This window comes from Echiichthys vipera, assembly GCF_963691815.1.
Source record: "Echiichthys vipera genome assembly, chromosome: 14".
Classification (NCBI taxonomy): Eukaryota; Metazoa; Chordata; class Actinopteri; order Perciformes; family Trachinidae; genus Echiichthys; species Echiichthys vipera.
The window spans coordinates 16,863,341-16,879,650 of NC_139839.1; the positions used below are offsets into that span (position 1 = coordinate 16,863,341).

Here is a 16,310-nt window from a genome sequence, read left to right on the forward strand (position 1 = left end):
CTCCAAGGCCTCATTTGCTGCTGTTTGTCCTGCTTAGTTGTGTCTTGACCTACTTTCTACTAATACGTTCTTTTCCCCTCGTTTTTTTTTTTCTTTCTTCAAGCTACTGTGGAGTGCTACAACCCAAGGACAAATGAATGGACATATGTTGCCAAAATGAATGAGCCGCATTATGGCCACGCTGGGACGGTGTATGGCGGTTATATGTATATTTCAGGTAAGTGAGTAAATATGTAGTCACCCCAAATAAAGAGGTGTATGTAATGTGTGAATGTGTAGCTAGTTTAAAAATAGATTTCATGTCTTCAAGTCATAATTAGAGAGCATTTTTGTGCATTGTGATTTTTTTCTTTTCTTCCCAAGAAGCAAACAGCTGATCACATCTTATAACATGCAAGGCCATACAATGTGAACTGTGGTTTCCTCATCTGATACCTTTCCTCCAAACTCCACTGCATGTATTATGCATTGCCATGAGTCATCGATTGATTCAAGATTCTGTTTGTGGTTGACATATGGATTAAAGGGCTGCAGGGGCAGTGGGGTCCCAATAGTAAAAAAACACAATTCAGCAATTATTTAGATGGTTTAATCATGAATTTGGTATTCCTATTTTCAGTACATTCTAGTTTTTGAGAGATTTCAGTGAGTCAGTAATAATTAACTGTATCTGCCGCCTCTCGATCTTTTCAAACTTGCACGCAGGTGAAGTTCAGTTCAAATCTGTGAGGGTCAGTGCTCCCGGCGGAGGGTGTGGACACTGAGATCACTCTTTAAGGTGTCACCTCAGTACTTGTTCACTTCATAGGATTGAAAACAAATCCTGCGTTATGGAGATGAGCCCTAGTTTCTGAGTGTGACTAATCCAGAGCAGTGCTACAAAGGAAAAGGGGATGGGAGGGGTGGAAGGGAAAGTGGGGAAGGATGGAGCAAAGTAGAGAACTGAAGCCTGTGTAGGAGGTGTAATACAGAAGAGCTTGTGTTAATCCCTCCTGGCCGTGGGTACCATCATCGTTCTACAACACATGAACATAAGCAATGTTCATAAACAGCACTGGAGGTTTCCCGCTGTGTGTTCTCTTTTCGCAAAAACTAAGGTAGGGAAGAAAAAAAAGGGAAAGGGGGAGATTTTTCATACATTGAATGACATAAGTGAACAGTTACCTGACAAACAGTATACTGTGGAGGTTCCACGAATAAAATACAACATTTATTTTGTAAAAGATCCCAGTTCTATTCTAGAAATGTAACCAGTGGAGTGAGACTAAGTGAAAATCTGTGAACACACACTACCAAAGGAATAAACATCATCTTTATGAGTAGTGAAGCAATTACAGTATAAGTAATAAAGTCAGAATTTCAACCAACGTATTTGTGAGTCGGTGAACTATTTAAAGTGGTTGGTGTTAGGGATAGACTTAGCCTCTGCAGACTCTGTGAATTAACATACATTAACATGAACGACATAAACATCTTTGCACTAATCACACTTTATACTTGCAAGCTGGGAGGTTTTGGCAAATGAAAATGTATTATTGAAAACCCTTGTTGGCAGTGTTAAGCTTATTTACAATGTAATGTGCTGACGTGCTGTTTTATTAGATCCCTGATTTTGATTACTGTGCACACAACCAGTGAATTTCATTTCATAATCCACAGATGTCATTGTTCCTTCAAACCTTGGTCAATATTATGTAGTTGTATTAGTTTGTTTTCAGCTCCACAAAGCAAACTCACGTACAGTAGCATGGATTTCTCTCTCGTAAGTTGTTGTCAATTGATTGCTTTGGGGGAGTTTTGTATGCATAAACATGACAACAAGTTCACAGGTGAAAAAGCAAACAGTGCATGCAGCCCCCTTTTTTGTAAAATTTGATTTCATATTGACTTACTCTGGATTTCTTGGCACAGGCCAGAAACGAATTATTCATGTATTAAATGATTTACTATCAGTGTTTATATGAGCAAAAACCAAAACTTTAATAACATTGATTAATTAGTAGCTCTCTTGGAAGCAACAGACTGGGGCATATTCGAGACCACACAGACCACGTATTTGGCAAGCATAAAATTTCTCTTGAGTGAAGATGAAAGGCACATTTTCACTTTTTTAATAAATGAAGTGAAATGAAGAAAAAACATTATGGTCACGGACTGAGCTAATCCGCTAGTCGCCAGCTGTTTTTCAATCATTTTTGCCTCAGGCTGTACTCTGCAGTACAGAGTATTTAATGCGCACCCTTTTGATATTATAATGGATTCTTTTTGTGTTGGGTTCATGTTTCAGTGATGCACAATAGCAGGCCAATAGCCCGGTAAATTTCACTTACACAGTGACACAATGTCACGCTTTGCACCTGTAGTAGTTAATACTACATGTGGGGTGGGAAATTAATATAAAGCTGGTGTAGCAGTTTTGTGAATACAGCTGTGGGTTATGAAACAAGAAATAAATGGCTCATATGAAAGCTGTCTGTAATAGACTGAAGTGCTTTTTAATCCAAAAAAGGAGAGCATTACCCATTAGAAGAATTTTGTTGCACTGAGGCCCCACGCTGTAGCGGAGGGTTGCAGTCTCGCTGTGCAAGGTGACCCATGCTGAAGTGCAGTTCTGTGTCTGTCTGTCACAGCAGATCAGGTCACATTCGCCGGCTGTGCTGCCGCGCTGTCTGAAGCTGTTCCGTCAGCCGGATGAACCTGACAAATGCGCTCAGCCCACAGACCATCACAGCTCAAGCGGCGTGGCAGCGTTCAGACACGGGTACTGAGCCAGCGCAGAGCCAACACCGCCACTGGTTCACCGTCTTACCTGAGAGACCTGTACTTATTTAAGGGGTCATCTACAGCAAGGATACTGTACTCCCTAGAAATTTAGACTGCTGTGGTGTGACAGCAGAAAGTCTGTAGTGCGGCCCCCTCTCAAGTCGATCAGTCATTTTTTATGCTGAATTAACTACTTCCAGGAAGATAAACACAAGATTTAAAATGGCAATTTTTCATTAATCTTATTGGAGAATCTGTCGATTAAATCAACTAAACGATTAGTCAACAAAATCATGAGGGTTAGTCGATGAAGAATGTCTCTTTCGAGGACATTGTTTTAATTGTTAGTGACCAAAATACATATTGAGAGTGATATTTTACAGTTCAAAGATTAACTCGTCTGTGCTCTCATTAGCGCTGGGTACGGGCCTTCACAGAGGCCAGCGTGGTGTGGAAACAAAGCTCGTAGGTGTTTTAATGTATTTGAAAGAAAGCCGGTTGTTGGTTGAAATGACCTCATAAGCGGTTCTCTGGATTCATTGATGCAGAAAAGGGCGGCGATCTGTAATGTCTGCGAGCATCCTTCATGGAGTGTCCAAATTCTGTTAGTGGCATGTACGCTATTTTTTGCCAACCATCCCACAATGCAATGTGTTGAATTTTATAGAGGTGACAGTTACCGTTGTGGGACTGAACTAATCAGTGATTACCAAAATTTAAGATGATTCACGAGTGTCTGAAATTACAATTTGCTGCTCACAATGGAGAGTAAATGGCTGTCTGTTTCAAAGAGAGTAGTCTGACTCACCGGATGTAGACTGTTATGAAGCCCTCTCCTCCCCTTCCACTATCTCCGCTCTCCATTTTGCAAGGGCACTGTCGCTGCATCTGGGGCTTAGCCACGCCCAACAAATTGGCGACGGAAGTTGCAACACCTCTCACGCTGCACTTTGTGAAGTGCACCAAAAATTGTAAACAAATGTCAAGTGATTGAATTGGTCGTCTATTGGACAGAATATCCGAGGGAAAGTCGTCAACACATGGTCACACAGATAATAGAGCAATACCACATTTAAGCTGTCTTGGGGTTTTCCGTTTCTGTTTTGGTGTTTCTAATATTTTAGAAGAAGGTGAAAAATGCGGCAGCTTACTAATCTAGTGCTGAGAGAGAGTTTATGATGTGACATCCTTGTTATACAGATGACAGAGAGATGTATGGTCATAAGTTATGGATTGAAAAGCTTCAACCATTAAATAAATTGGATGCAAGGTTGAATCAGTTTAAATTACAGGCTACTTAATGAACCGTTTTTTTTTGGTTCACTTCGTATAATTTGGGTCGGATCGCGTTCCCACCTAAAGTAACCGAACTCTAGTGCACAGAGTTCGAATGAGCTTTCGTACCACCCCCAAACGAATCAGACTATCCTACAAAACGCTCCAGGGTTCGTTTAAAACAGACTCAAAACCAGCTCAGGTGTGAAAGCGCTCTTTATCATTATGTTGTATTTTTCTGGAAGTTCCGAGCTCCCTTTTCCTGCCTCACCTCTGTGTTTATTCTCAATCTTCTCTTTGGCTGTGCTTTCACTGATTCAACTAAGCAAGCAGGTCACTGATTTTACAACGGGACTCTACAGCTATTTTATATCTTCTTAGCAGAAACTGGGAAATGTTTTTATACGGCCTATGCAGCAGACAATACATAGAATACCCCAGACTGTCCTGCGAAGGGCCAAAGCTTTTAGCTTGGTCTCTTTGAGCTGGGCTTAATTTGGCTAAACCTTGTCCGCTCTAATGTCTCACTAATGGCACTGATTAGACATTAGGATACTGGGATACTGATCAGACATCATTGCATCAGGGAAGGACCTAAGTCTGCTCCAGCACTGTTCCCTTGTCAGGATTTTAATAACAGACTTGCCCGTGGACTACTTGGATAAAGAAAATGGATAGTCAGGCTAACTTTTGGTTTGATCAGTTAAGGGGGTGCAGCGTAACAGATCTGAGTCCTGGCAGATGAAAAGACGGCTTTAGGCCACAATAAACCAAGCGCACGATCACTGGGCAGAAGCAAAAGAGGGATTCTGCCTCTATTCGCCGTGCTTTGCAAATCTTCTCTGCATTTGCTCCTAGTCACTGTGCCTGGGGGGGTGGGCTGGCTTCCACCCAAATGCATGCTGGGATTGTGTTCCTCTTTATTTTAAGCCTTCCCTGTAGACATGTCCTGTTTTTTGTTTTTTTTTCCTCCCCACTTTCCCTCAGCATTTGTGTCCCGCCGTCTACTGTCGGTGCATATGTGCATGAACGTTTTGTAACTGTGTACTGCGTGCTCACTATCAGTATTATTTTACACCGCAGAAAATAACATTGATGTCACTTTTGTTTGCATATTTATGGTTTACACTCCGCATTGGTTGTTGATTTTGCGTCAAGGTTTGAGAAAAAGAGATCGAGGAAAGGTGAGATCTGACTTTGTCCTGATTGCTTTTTCTTCACAATGTAACGAAGGGAAGTAAATGTTCCAGTCCTAAGGCTGTTGCGCCACATGACAGGCCTGCAAAGCTCTTTTTACTCCCCCCAAATTATCACTGTGGAGGCTAATTTGTGCTCTTTTTCTTCTCGCTGCAGGAGGAATCACTCATGACACTTTTCAGAAGGAGCTGATGTGCTTTGACCCAGATGCAGATAAATGGACTCAGAAAGCGCCCATGACGACAGTGCGCGGCCTCCACTGCATGTGCACGGTGGGCGACCGCCTTTACGTGATCGGGGGCAATCACTTCCGGGGCACCAGCGACTACGACGACGTGCTGAGCTGCGAATACTACTCCCCCGCCCTCGACTTGTGGACACCTATCGCCGCCATGTTGCGAGGCCAGAGCGACGTGGGCGTGGCCGTGTTTGAGAATAAGATCTATGTGGTGGGCGGCTACTCGTGGAACAATCGCTGCATGGTGGAAATAGTACAGAAGTACGACCCAGAGAAAGACGAATGGCACAAAGTGTTTGACTTACCCGAGTCGCTGGGCGGAATCCGAGCCTGCACACTCACAGTTTTTCCCCCCGAGGATATCTCGGGCTCGCCCTCCAGAGAGTCGCCCCTCTCAGCACCTTGATGAGTAAAGGGGGGGAGCCCTGTTTTGCTCATACCCCCGCAACCCCTCTCCCACCCAAATCCCTCAACAAACACTCCTTATAGACATTGTTTGCACTTCCTCTTTGGACTACATCTGTACTGCATCCCCAAGTATCCCCAAGTCCACCTCCCCTAAAGCTGTGCAGAAACCCCTCCCTAAGTGATTAAACCTACGTACCGATATGGTTTGGCAACCTAATTACATGTTAATGTTGCATACTCGGTATATTTTGGCAGGAAATACCTTGACTTGAAAAGTGACTTTGCAAATCAACTTTTCTACCTGATGTCTACAAAGTTTTTCTTATGTCTCGTTTTCTTTAGGCGTTCTACCTTGAGATGCTGACTACCGCACTGACTCTCTCTTCTAGTCTATGCCAGGTTAGATGCAGGTGACTCCAGAAAGCAGAAGCGTAGGTAGGGACGGATAAGCTTCAAAAACACAGCCGGTTTTTAACTCAGGGGTTGGCCCAGGCCCCCATCGACGTTGCTCTCTTACAGTTTCGGTTCTTTCCTGCTATTGCTATGAAACTGTTAACAAAATGGTGTTTTCTAAATTTAATAAACATGATTTTGAAAGTAATTTAAATGTCATTGTCATTACTGACTACAGCAGACTCAGGCCGATACGCAAAAGCAGAAGTTATTTGAATGTAGTGACTGGACAAAACATCGATCAACAGGCACATAACAGTGTAACTAACACGTCAAGCTTTGTGTGGTTTAACGCGTCGACTATTTCCAAAGAATCATTTGTTTTGTTTTGTTTTGATATATTTTTGTTTATGATGCATAGTTATTAGTCTCATTGGTTTTAACTAACTGTTCAGTATATAGACACTGGAGGCGGCCTTTGTTGATGATTTGAGTGGAGCCGTCTGACTCTGGTACAATATGTGTGTGACCTTTTCACTTACTGTATATTTCATTGTGCGACTGTGTTCTAAAATGACAAATAAATGAACCTTGTAACCTTTAGATAGCTGTGTGACAGAAGTTAGCTCCCTTTTTTAACTTGTTTTGTAAATTTGACTGTAATAAATGAGCTGCAGGGGTCATGTTAAAGATCAATCAACCTGTTTGTAGGATCACTGTTTATTATTAAGATTCCAGTGCAAAATCATCCCATGGTACTTGCATACATCAAATAAGCCAATGAGAAAGTTTTTTCCTACTAATACTGCTCAAAATGACACAAACCTCTGCAGTAGCATGATAAGAGTTGCTACCCATAAAACAAAGCACCAACAACGTAGTTAGCGAACCCAAAGTTTATTAAAAGGGTGTTTTAGTCCAATAAGTCGTAGTAAAGTCCATTCAAGTTGATTACCAAATGCAATCCAAAAGGAAGGAGCCCATTGGTGCTTTGTATTTATGCGTAGAGACTTTTATCATGCTACTGCAGAGGTTTAGTGTTATTTTGAGTAACATTTTCTCAATGGCTTATTTGATGTATGTATTTGCCGAAAAAGACCACTGCATGATTTCGCGGAATTACACTTTAAGACGACAGGGTTGTAAAATCCAACATGCCAGTGTAACCTGTAACATTCTGTGGTTAAACGTGTGCCTCCTGAGTGGTCGGAGGCTTGGTCCATGTGCTCAAGTCAGCTACAGACGACTTTCAACTGGTAGCTATCCACCATTGTCGCCGGTGCTCCCCCTGGCATCAAAACAGACGGTAATGTCACCCGCAATCTGCTCACCTGCTCCTGGCCGATTAAAGCCTTAATAGCAGCATATGGTGTCCGAGGCGTTGGCTTCATGCAGCGATCAGGAACAAAAGATTTGTGTAATCATCAGGTGAGTTTGGTCTGGAGCTTCGAATCCTCATTATAATCTCATTATATCCCATTAATGAAATGGTGCAGTGTAGCCTCTGATTTCAAATTCTCATGTCTGTTCCTGTGTGTTACATTTCAGTTTTTCTTTTGCTTGTTGTCATATCCTCTTTCACGGCTTGTTTTTTTTGTGATGCTTTTTCACATTGTTTTGAGGAGGGCCATGTTTACACCTCTTTTGCTCTGTTTTGTGCAGCAGCTTATTGTTAAGTCCTCTTGATGAAAGTGTTTGTATTGTTTAAAAAATAGGCCGTTTGTAATCCTTTAATGGAAAGACACTGAATGAACAGAAGAGTAATAATGTAAGGGGATCAGCTTCTGGTCAAGGCAAACGCAACAGAAGACGGTAAAATGGGAAGGGATTTAGTGGCATCATTCCCTGGACGTTTCACTGAAAATAAATCACACTGTTGACCATCTCCCCAATGTATCGCCTGGATCTAAAGGCATTATTAGTAAGAGTCAAAAAAGTAGCTGGAGTGATGCTGTAGATAAATCACCGAAACAGTGAGCCGACTTGGAAAAGCAGGATGAGCAGCTTATACCAAACGGCTCAAGCTCAGATTTTTCAGCTGTTGATGCATCATTAAGGCTCAGACTGGAGCGTACACATGTTCCCTGCTTTGTATGCTTGTCACAGAAAGGGTCCTATTTTCCCCGGTCTGTTATTTCGCACAATCAGTGCAAAATTCCCCTGCAAATAGGCATATGTAGACCCTCACACTACCCCCTAACCCTGACAAAATATAAAAGATATATGCTTATGCTTAACCATGAGATTATGACATTCCTATCAGCCTCAGCTCAACTGCTTTGTGTTTAGTGCTAATTAGCTAATGTTAGCATGCTAATTTACCTAACTAAGATGCTGAACAGGGATCACATACCCGCTAGCATCATCACTGCAAGCGTGTTAACCAGCTGATGTTAGCATTTAGCTCAAAGCACGACTTTGCTTACAGCCTCACAGAGCTGCTCGCATGGCTGTACAGTTTGTTTGTATTTGACTTTGATTTTTCAGGTTTTGATTTAGTTTCTAAATTGACTTCCCTAAAAAGTAAATATATCCCGTCATAAATCCATATTGCAGTATGGAATTGCTTACACCATGATGGATGATTGTATCCACGCTGCCTCAGTGTGAGCGTCCTTCAGGCAGTCAAACCACACAGATTTCAGAGTTTTACTGTAGCACTCAGCTGTTCTCTGACATGTTTTAGAGCATTCATTGATTTATTTTATTATTATTTGAGAGAAGACCTTCAGTTAAAAGCCCTGTCACTTTACTGACTCTTTTTTGACTGTGCAGAGCAATTTAAGAACACCAAAATTCTACTTGACCATTAGAGCGGTTTATACCACAGTACTGGTTCATAGCTGGAAACAATTGCTGTAACTCTTCAATAGACACCAAGATATAAAATATTGTTTGTGTACCTTTGAAAGAGCTAATAATTGTACATTTACAAAATGACCCTGCCAAACAGCATGTATTTATATTCTCAGTTGTCCTCTCAGTAGAATAGGGCACTACATCTAATAATGCCCAGTCATGCAAAAAAAAGTAAATTACAATGAAATAACCAGAATCTTAAAAAAATACAAATTTAGTCATACCGCCCAGCGCCACCTCAACATATGTACAGTCTCTCTAGTGATGTTGATCCAAATCCAGTGTGTAATTCCTGCCACATGGTTGCATTGTTTTCCTGGTGTATATGGCAGCCAATGTCAATATTACATGACGCAGAGCTTTCTGTGTCCTGAAGACTGAAGGCTTGGATTTTTAATGAACAATGTGTCCTCGGTGCTTAAGCAAAGATAACTGGAGCAAGAAATTACAAGCGTTCACCGCTCCTCCCTCCTCCCTCCTCCCTCCTCCCTCCTCCCTCCTCCTCCCCTCAGCTCCACTACCTGTCTCTCAGCAGATTTCACCACCACTGGAGGCACGCTCACTTGATTCATGAAGCAGATAAAAGAGGTGCGTGTGTATTATGGCCTGACTCTTGACATATGAACGCATTTGCGACTCGGGGGTGTCTCTAGACGGCTCCTCCTCTCATTTCCTCCAAGCCAGAAAATGACCTAGATTCTGCAGGCTGCTGTGTGTGTTTACATGCACTGCACACTGATGACATTGTCAGTCAGGCAGCATCTCTCTCAGCAGCGAGGAGAGGGATGCTCTTACAGTAACTAAAGCTCCAATCCGCCTCCTATCATGATGAAATACTCTGCAGAGCCACAGATCCCTGCTGTCCTCTGACTGCATGCATGATGGTGTTAATGGCTATTGATCCTACTCGCTGGCTGGCAGCCAAGATATCCTGATGTTACTCCTGCTAGATATATTTATTTCTGCACTGAATCACAAGCTGTGTTCCGGTATTAGACCCCCCTAAAGGTTTCAGGTCTCAGAAAATGTTTACATCTCTCTATTCTCTGTCTTTCTCATCATGAATATTCAGAAAAAGGTCAAGTCCCTGCTCTCCTCTTCAGCTCTATATCCCCTCGTGACTGTGTCCTGAATAATCTGTCCCTGATTCATCTCTTGTTCCCGTGCTTGTTCCGGCCCCAGCTGTAGTGTGTGTGTGTGTGTGTGTGTGTGTGTGTGTGTGTGTGTGTGTGTGTGTGTGTGTGTGTGTGTGTGTGTGTGTGTGTGTGTGTGTGTGTGTGTGTGTGTGTGTGTGTGTGTGTGTGTGTGTGTGTGTGTGTGTGTGTGTGTGTGTGTGTGTGTGTGTGTGTGTGTGTGTGTGTGTGTGTGTTTATTACACCAGAGATGGGAGGGGTAATTTGGATTTGTTTTGTTCAACATCTGGCCATGCATCTAGTTTATGCCTCGGTTATGTCTTTAAAGGTATTCTGCATGCATCATTTAGTTGAATCGGTCACCCTGCACCTGGACTTAATATATGCTATATTATATAAATAGTATTTTAAATTATTAATGCCAATGAAAAAGGACAGGTGTTCAGTTTTTGGACTTTACTGTGTCTGGTTTGCATGTTCTCCCACTTTTTCATGCATGTTTCTTCCCGTAGTTCAAAGTGGATTGGAGACTGTGACTGACTGGCAGCCTGTCAAAAGTGTCTCCTTACCTTCACCCCCAGTGCATGCTGGGATATGCTCCAGTGCCCCCCTTGACAAGGAAAAGGGTAAAGAATATAAATAGGAAGAGAGTTACAGAACGATGCAATTCGCACATCGAGAGATATTAACTGTGAGATCGTCTTTGGAGGCAACGATGAACATGTTATTTTATAAAACTGCTTCCTCCGGATCAGCTTAGAGGAGCAGGGAGCTGGAACAGTGCAGCCTCTCTGGGAAAACTACTTAACCTGTACAGGGTTAAATACAGCTCTGGCTCCATGTCCCTCCAGGTCTCTTATACTCTTAGAGATTGAGCTGACAGCACCCGAGCAGGAACTGGAGCCTTTTTTTATAAGCTTAATCAAAACTGCAGAAGCTTATTGCCACCACTCCTGAAAAAGAAAAACCGCATCAGTGTCATGTTTTAACATGAAATGTTTAATGTTATAATAATAAGTTACCATCTATTATTATAACAAGAAAGATTTGGCATTACATATAACATCAAAGTATCATATCTTCTGGTACTGATCGGTTTGACGTTTCTGGCGTGGCAGCAATACGCTTCTGTACAAAACAAATCCACGGTCACACAATCAAAGAAAAGGCCAACATGCCGATTCTAAAAATGTGTTATTTTTCTTTTATATGAAGCCAGCTAGGTCATCAAGATAATTATGCAGGACAATTAGCCTAAAGAAGGGAGAAAGTTTGTTTTTATCCGTTACAAGGATGTGATACATCCTCTTCCAACGTGTGCTGTGTCAAATGTTCTGGACTGTAATAATGAGATAATGAGAATGAGATTCTCCGGCTGCTATGACCTGATTACACTGGTTTCTTGGCAGTTCTCGATTAGTAGTGATTAGTGATTTTACTAAATCATTGTTAGCCTGTAAATCTCCATAGAGGGGACACACCAAGCTGGCTTCAAAGAACTAAAGTCGACAAAGGCTGACTGTTGCGTTGCTAACGTTGCCTGGGTCTCGCCCAAAAGGTCGGGCTTGAACACACCATAAAGAACTAGCTTCTATGTTCTGTGTCTGCGTGAGAGGAAATAACTCACAAAGTCTATATTCTTCATACAAAAAGTGAAACTTTTTTAGTTAGCCAGTTAGCACATTAACACCACCACCCGATGGTGAAAGAACTACTGATATTTACCGTATTTGAGCGAACAATAAACACAAACAATAACAAAGTGCTTCAGCTAAAGAGCTTGATGGCTTAAAAAAATGTATGTTAGTTTGTTTTCGATCTCACAGTCTCTTGACTTTATTCGTTTGTTTATGTTACTCCCGTTTCTCTTCAGAGATTTCTCTCAACAACAGGCTTCAACATCTCCGACGGTTATTCAACATGCAGAATCGGGCGAAAAACTGCAGACAAAGGCTGACTAGTGCTTACAATGTGGGCACCCACCCAACAAAAACTAGGGTGGCGGTTGGATCAACTTCAACTGATGGCCGTCCGTCGGCTTTGCCTGTTCATCAAAGTTCTTCAGTTATGGTGCAACAAGTCACATCTCCATTGCAAAAACAATCTGAAACACGAAAGACAAAAATGTAAAGAAAAAATGAACAAAAACTGAGAAGTCGTATTCCTGATTTCAAGAATGTTCTGTTTTCTAAATGAACTGAGGGAATTTGATTAAATGATTGGAGTGGACTTTTCCAGTCTGACCGTGGCAAAAAATGTATTCCCTTCCCCCATGAGCATGAGTTTGTTACTCATTCAAAACTGTCCTCTGGACACCGGCACACTGAAATGTTGTTTTTTTAAGAAAAAGAAAGGTCATGATTCCTGGCCTGTGAAGGCATGTGACAGTTGATCGAACGTGTGTGTGTGTGTGTGTGTGTGTGTGTGTGTGTGTGTGTGTGTGTGTGTGTGTGTGTGTGTGTGTGTGTGTGTGTGTGTGTGTGTGTGTGTGTGTGTGTGTGTGTGTGTGTGTGTGTGTGTGTGTGTGTGTGTGTGTGTGTGTGTGTGTGTGTGTGTGTGTGTGTGTGTGTGTGTGTGTGTGTGTGTGTGTGTGTGTGCGTGCGTGCGAGCGAGCGAGCGACAGTGCTGATGCCAAAGTGAATGATGACTCTCCTCCAAGCGAGAGCTCAGTTTCAACCATGGACTGTATATTTTTATACAGTCTATGCTTCAACCTCCTCAACTCTGTCCTGTACAATGCCAGGTTGCCATGGTTACCCTTGCTCTTCATACAAGGAAATGGGGAGAAAAAAAAGGAAATATTTCTTCTCCTCCTCTCCTTTATGAAAAGCTCTCGCTGCTGAGCCATCCTGGGGGTCGAGAGGAGAGGAGAGTGCTGACCTGCCTGTGGAGCAGTAGATGAAAGATTTGGAGGAAAACTGGTGACGGAAAGCAAAAACCCTCAGCTGCTGCTTCAAACACAGACCCTTACGCTCCTCTGGGATGTCGGAGTGTGGCTGAACTGATTACCGTTGCAAACTCGTTTTCATCCTTATTATAGCAACTAATTTCCATTTCCACTACATTATCACTGAGTGCATGCTGGATGGAGGTAGCTTTGATTTCTACAGTGCTCTTGGCGATAATGACCTCTAGTGGTTCCTGTGAAAACAAATACAAGACACTCTGACTCACACTGAACCTGTTTTGAAGGATAACTGGAGGATGAAAGACACTCTTCTTCTTTTTTTTAATCTAACACACGCTTTGTTGCATTTACACAGGCCCCGATCATCCCTGCAGGGACATCATCCGTACACTTTGAGACTGAAGTTGATCTTTTTATTTACAGAGTTGTGGTTTGAGCCAAGACAGGCCGACACAGTCTGAGACATAACAGGAGTACACAGAGATGATGAGACCCCTGCAGGGTGGGATCAGTTTCCTCCACCGCAGACTTTTTAGACCCAGAGTTTCCGCTGACAGAGTCCCTCTGAAAAAAGATTTTAACTTTGAACCACACTTAACTTATTTAACAAGGAGTTCTTTGACTGAAAGCCTTTCATTTGCTTTTCTTTTTATTCTTTATACAAAAAGCTTGGAAGAAAAGAAGAGGAAACCTTTCTACATTTGAATAAAACCAGTATGCATTCATTCAGGACTGTCTAGATCCAATAATGGGCTCTGATGGATGCCTGACCCACTTTGAAGAATTATGCCTAGTAAGAGCTGACCCCAGCGGGTGCGGAAAGCAGCCATTAGTGCCCCTGCTGGTGGATTACTAATAATAAAAACTAACATTCACTCTCCCGGCAGCAAATGCAAATTAATTTTTCATGAATAATGAATTGCATGGAAATGAATGACTGTTTGGAATAGAGTATAATGTTGTGAGATGAACAGCCTGCAATTACTGTCTTTGCAGCAAAGCCTCTAAAAGCCCCGCGAGCTGCCGCCGTGAAAATACACCCCAGATTGGTTTTATCTGTGAAACAATCCCTCCCTGTTCGATATGTTTCATATATAACATGGAGGGTAGACACAATAATGTGTAAAGCTGCTACAGAAGAGGTTGCTAATTAGCATTTTTTTTAAATCCATCATGTTACTGAATTAGTTTAAACTGCAGCAGTATCTCAGTTTCTCTGTGTTTCACTTAAATCTATTCACCTTGGCATATTAAATACTTTTTGGCAGTGGTGGAACATTCAATTTTACAGTTATATTTAAGTACAGGTCATAACAAAAACCAAAACAGTAAACATACTTAATATATTTCCATTCTATGCGACTTTGCACTTCTACTTCGGTGGCCGATTATACTTTTTAAAGATATAAGCTTTATGAGACGTTTTTATAAACTACCTCAGACATTTAAGATAACCATAATTATCTCCATGTCAACTAACTACGGAAACCCTAAAGGGTCATACATATGTACATTTCCTCCATTTTCCCGTGACCTTGCTACACTGAAATGTTTCCTGTAATTATTTAACAGACTAGACTATCGTTATGTTTTCTGAGATCTCGAATCAGCTATTTCGTTATCAAGGGAAAACGGAGGGGAAAAAAAGTATGACCGTTTAGGAGTTCCGTAACTAACTACAACGTTAAACATCCTCCATCGCAGACTGAAAACTCACCTGTTCAGACTGCACCTTGACCCATGAATAAAAGATTTTTGAAAACTTTATCCATCTCTTGTTCCTAAAATGTAGCACTTTAAGCAGTTTTGCTTATTTGATTCATTTTATGAACTCGCATTATTTTTGCAATTTTATTTGGTGGCATCTTCATGGTTGTTTCTTTAAGCATCAGCTAAATGAATGCTATATACTGTTAATGCATCAACAATGTATAATAAAACAATACTCTGCATGAGTACTTTTTCTTCTGATACTTTAAATACATTTTGTGCACATTAACTTAAGTAACATTTTAAAACTAGCATCAGAAGTATTTATTAATTATTCATCCATTGCCTAAATATAACTATTGATTAAATTAGCTTAATACTTCTCTTATCTCTAATTTTGCGGCGTTTTAAGTGCAGGTGACTTGGCCCCTATGAAGATGTGTTTTGTCTCATGTTGAGACCATGAGAACCTCACACTTCAATGTGCTGTCAATAGACTCTGATCCAGCTTTGCATTCATAACTATTATTGTGATTCTGTTTCTTTTGTGTTTATGTTCTGCCCTTTAGTGCGGCCAGGCCTCTTCTCTCAGGATTGAATGTGACCAGCAGAGGGCAATGAGGGGACTTTACATCTCTGAGCCTGAAGGCAGCTGAGGCCTGTACAAGGTACCTCTTGTCTTGGATGTTGAAAGACGCTGCTAAAAGTCCTGGATTACTTAATGCCCCTTATAATGTCTACTTCCCTATGTGGCTTATGTGACATTTCCATTTAAAGCATTGCAAACGTCTTAACTCTGTTTAACAGTCATTAGCCACGTAACATGATGCAACGACTGCACCACCTGCAGAAAGTTTATAAATACACTTCAGAACATGCCAAGCAGCAGTTCACAGACTACACAAATACTCATTCTTATACAATCGTCGCTGTTAATCACACGCAGACGGAATTCAGCCGATTCACTGTGGCCTCTTCGCCAGAAAAGTAACATGAGTCACCGGGTTTACTGAATGAGATAGCAATGATTCAACATGACTCTATGCTGGACATATCACACACCCCTGCTGCTGCTGCTGACCTGCGAAATCTGCCTGCAGCTACAACAAAAGCAACGTCATACCGGTGATTCGTCCTCATCTGTTTCTGTATCCGTAGGCCCAGTTTCTGAATACAGGAGAGTGTATTTCTCTGTTGATTGAGCATTTTGATATTTTCACAGTATTTATTCAGCAGCTAGACCTGCTTTATGATTAAAAAAGACATTTTTACAATATGGGACGTTAAACGCCCAAACTACAATCAAGTTGCTCCACTTCAAATGAAAAATACAGTTTGATTGGTAAAATTCAGACACAAAAATTCTAAATTAAACATTTAAACTTGAATATACAGTATTTGAGCGGGGATACGCATACAGCATTAC

The 16,310-nt window shown here is 41.6% G+C and overlaps 1 protein-coding gene across 5 annotated transcripts in view; it reads left to right on the forward strand.

Annotated features, from left to right (window-relative positions):
• Positions 1 to 6,417, forward strand: part of klhl13 (kelch-like family member 13) — a gene marked incomplete at its 5' end in the record, with an annotated part of 39,302 nt that extends 32,885 nt beyond the window's left edge. For all 5 annotated transcript variants that reach the window (XM_083927079.1, XM_083927081.1, XM_083927080.1 and 2 more), the window contains 2 exons: positions 104 to 217; positions 5,392 to 6,417. In XM_083927079.1, coding sequence (XP_083783205.1) covers positions 104 to 217; positions 5,392 to 5,879 — 602 coding nt within the window. In that variant the 3' untranslated portion in view covers positions 5,880 to 6,417. The remainder of the gene's footprint in view (positions 1 to 103; positions 218 to 5,391) is intronic.
• Between the last annotated feature and the right edge of the window lie 9,893 nt (positions 6,418 to 16,310).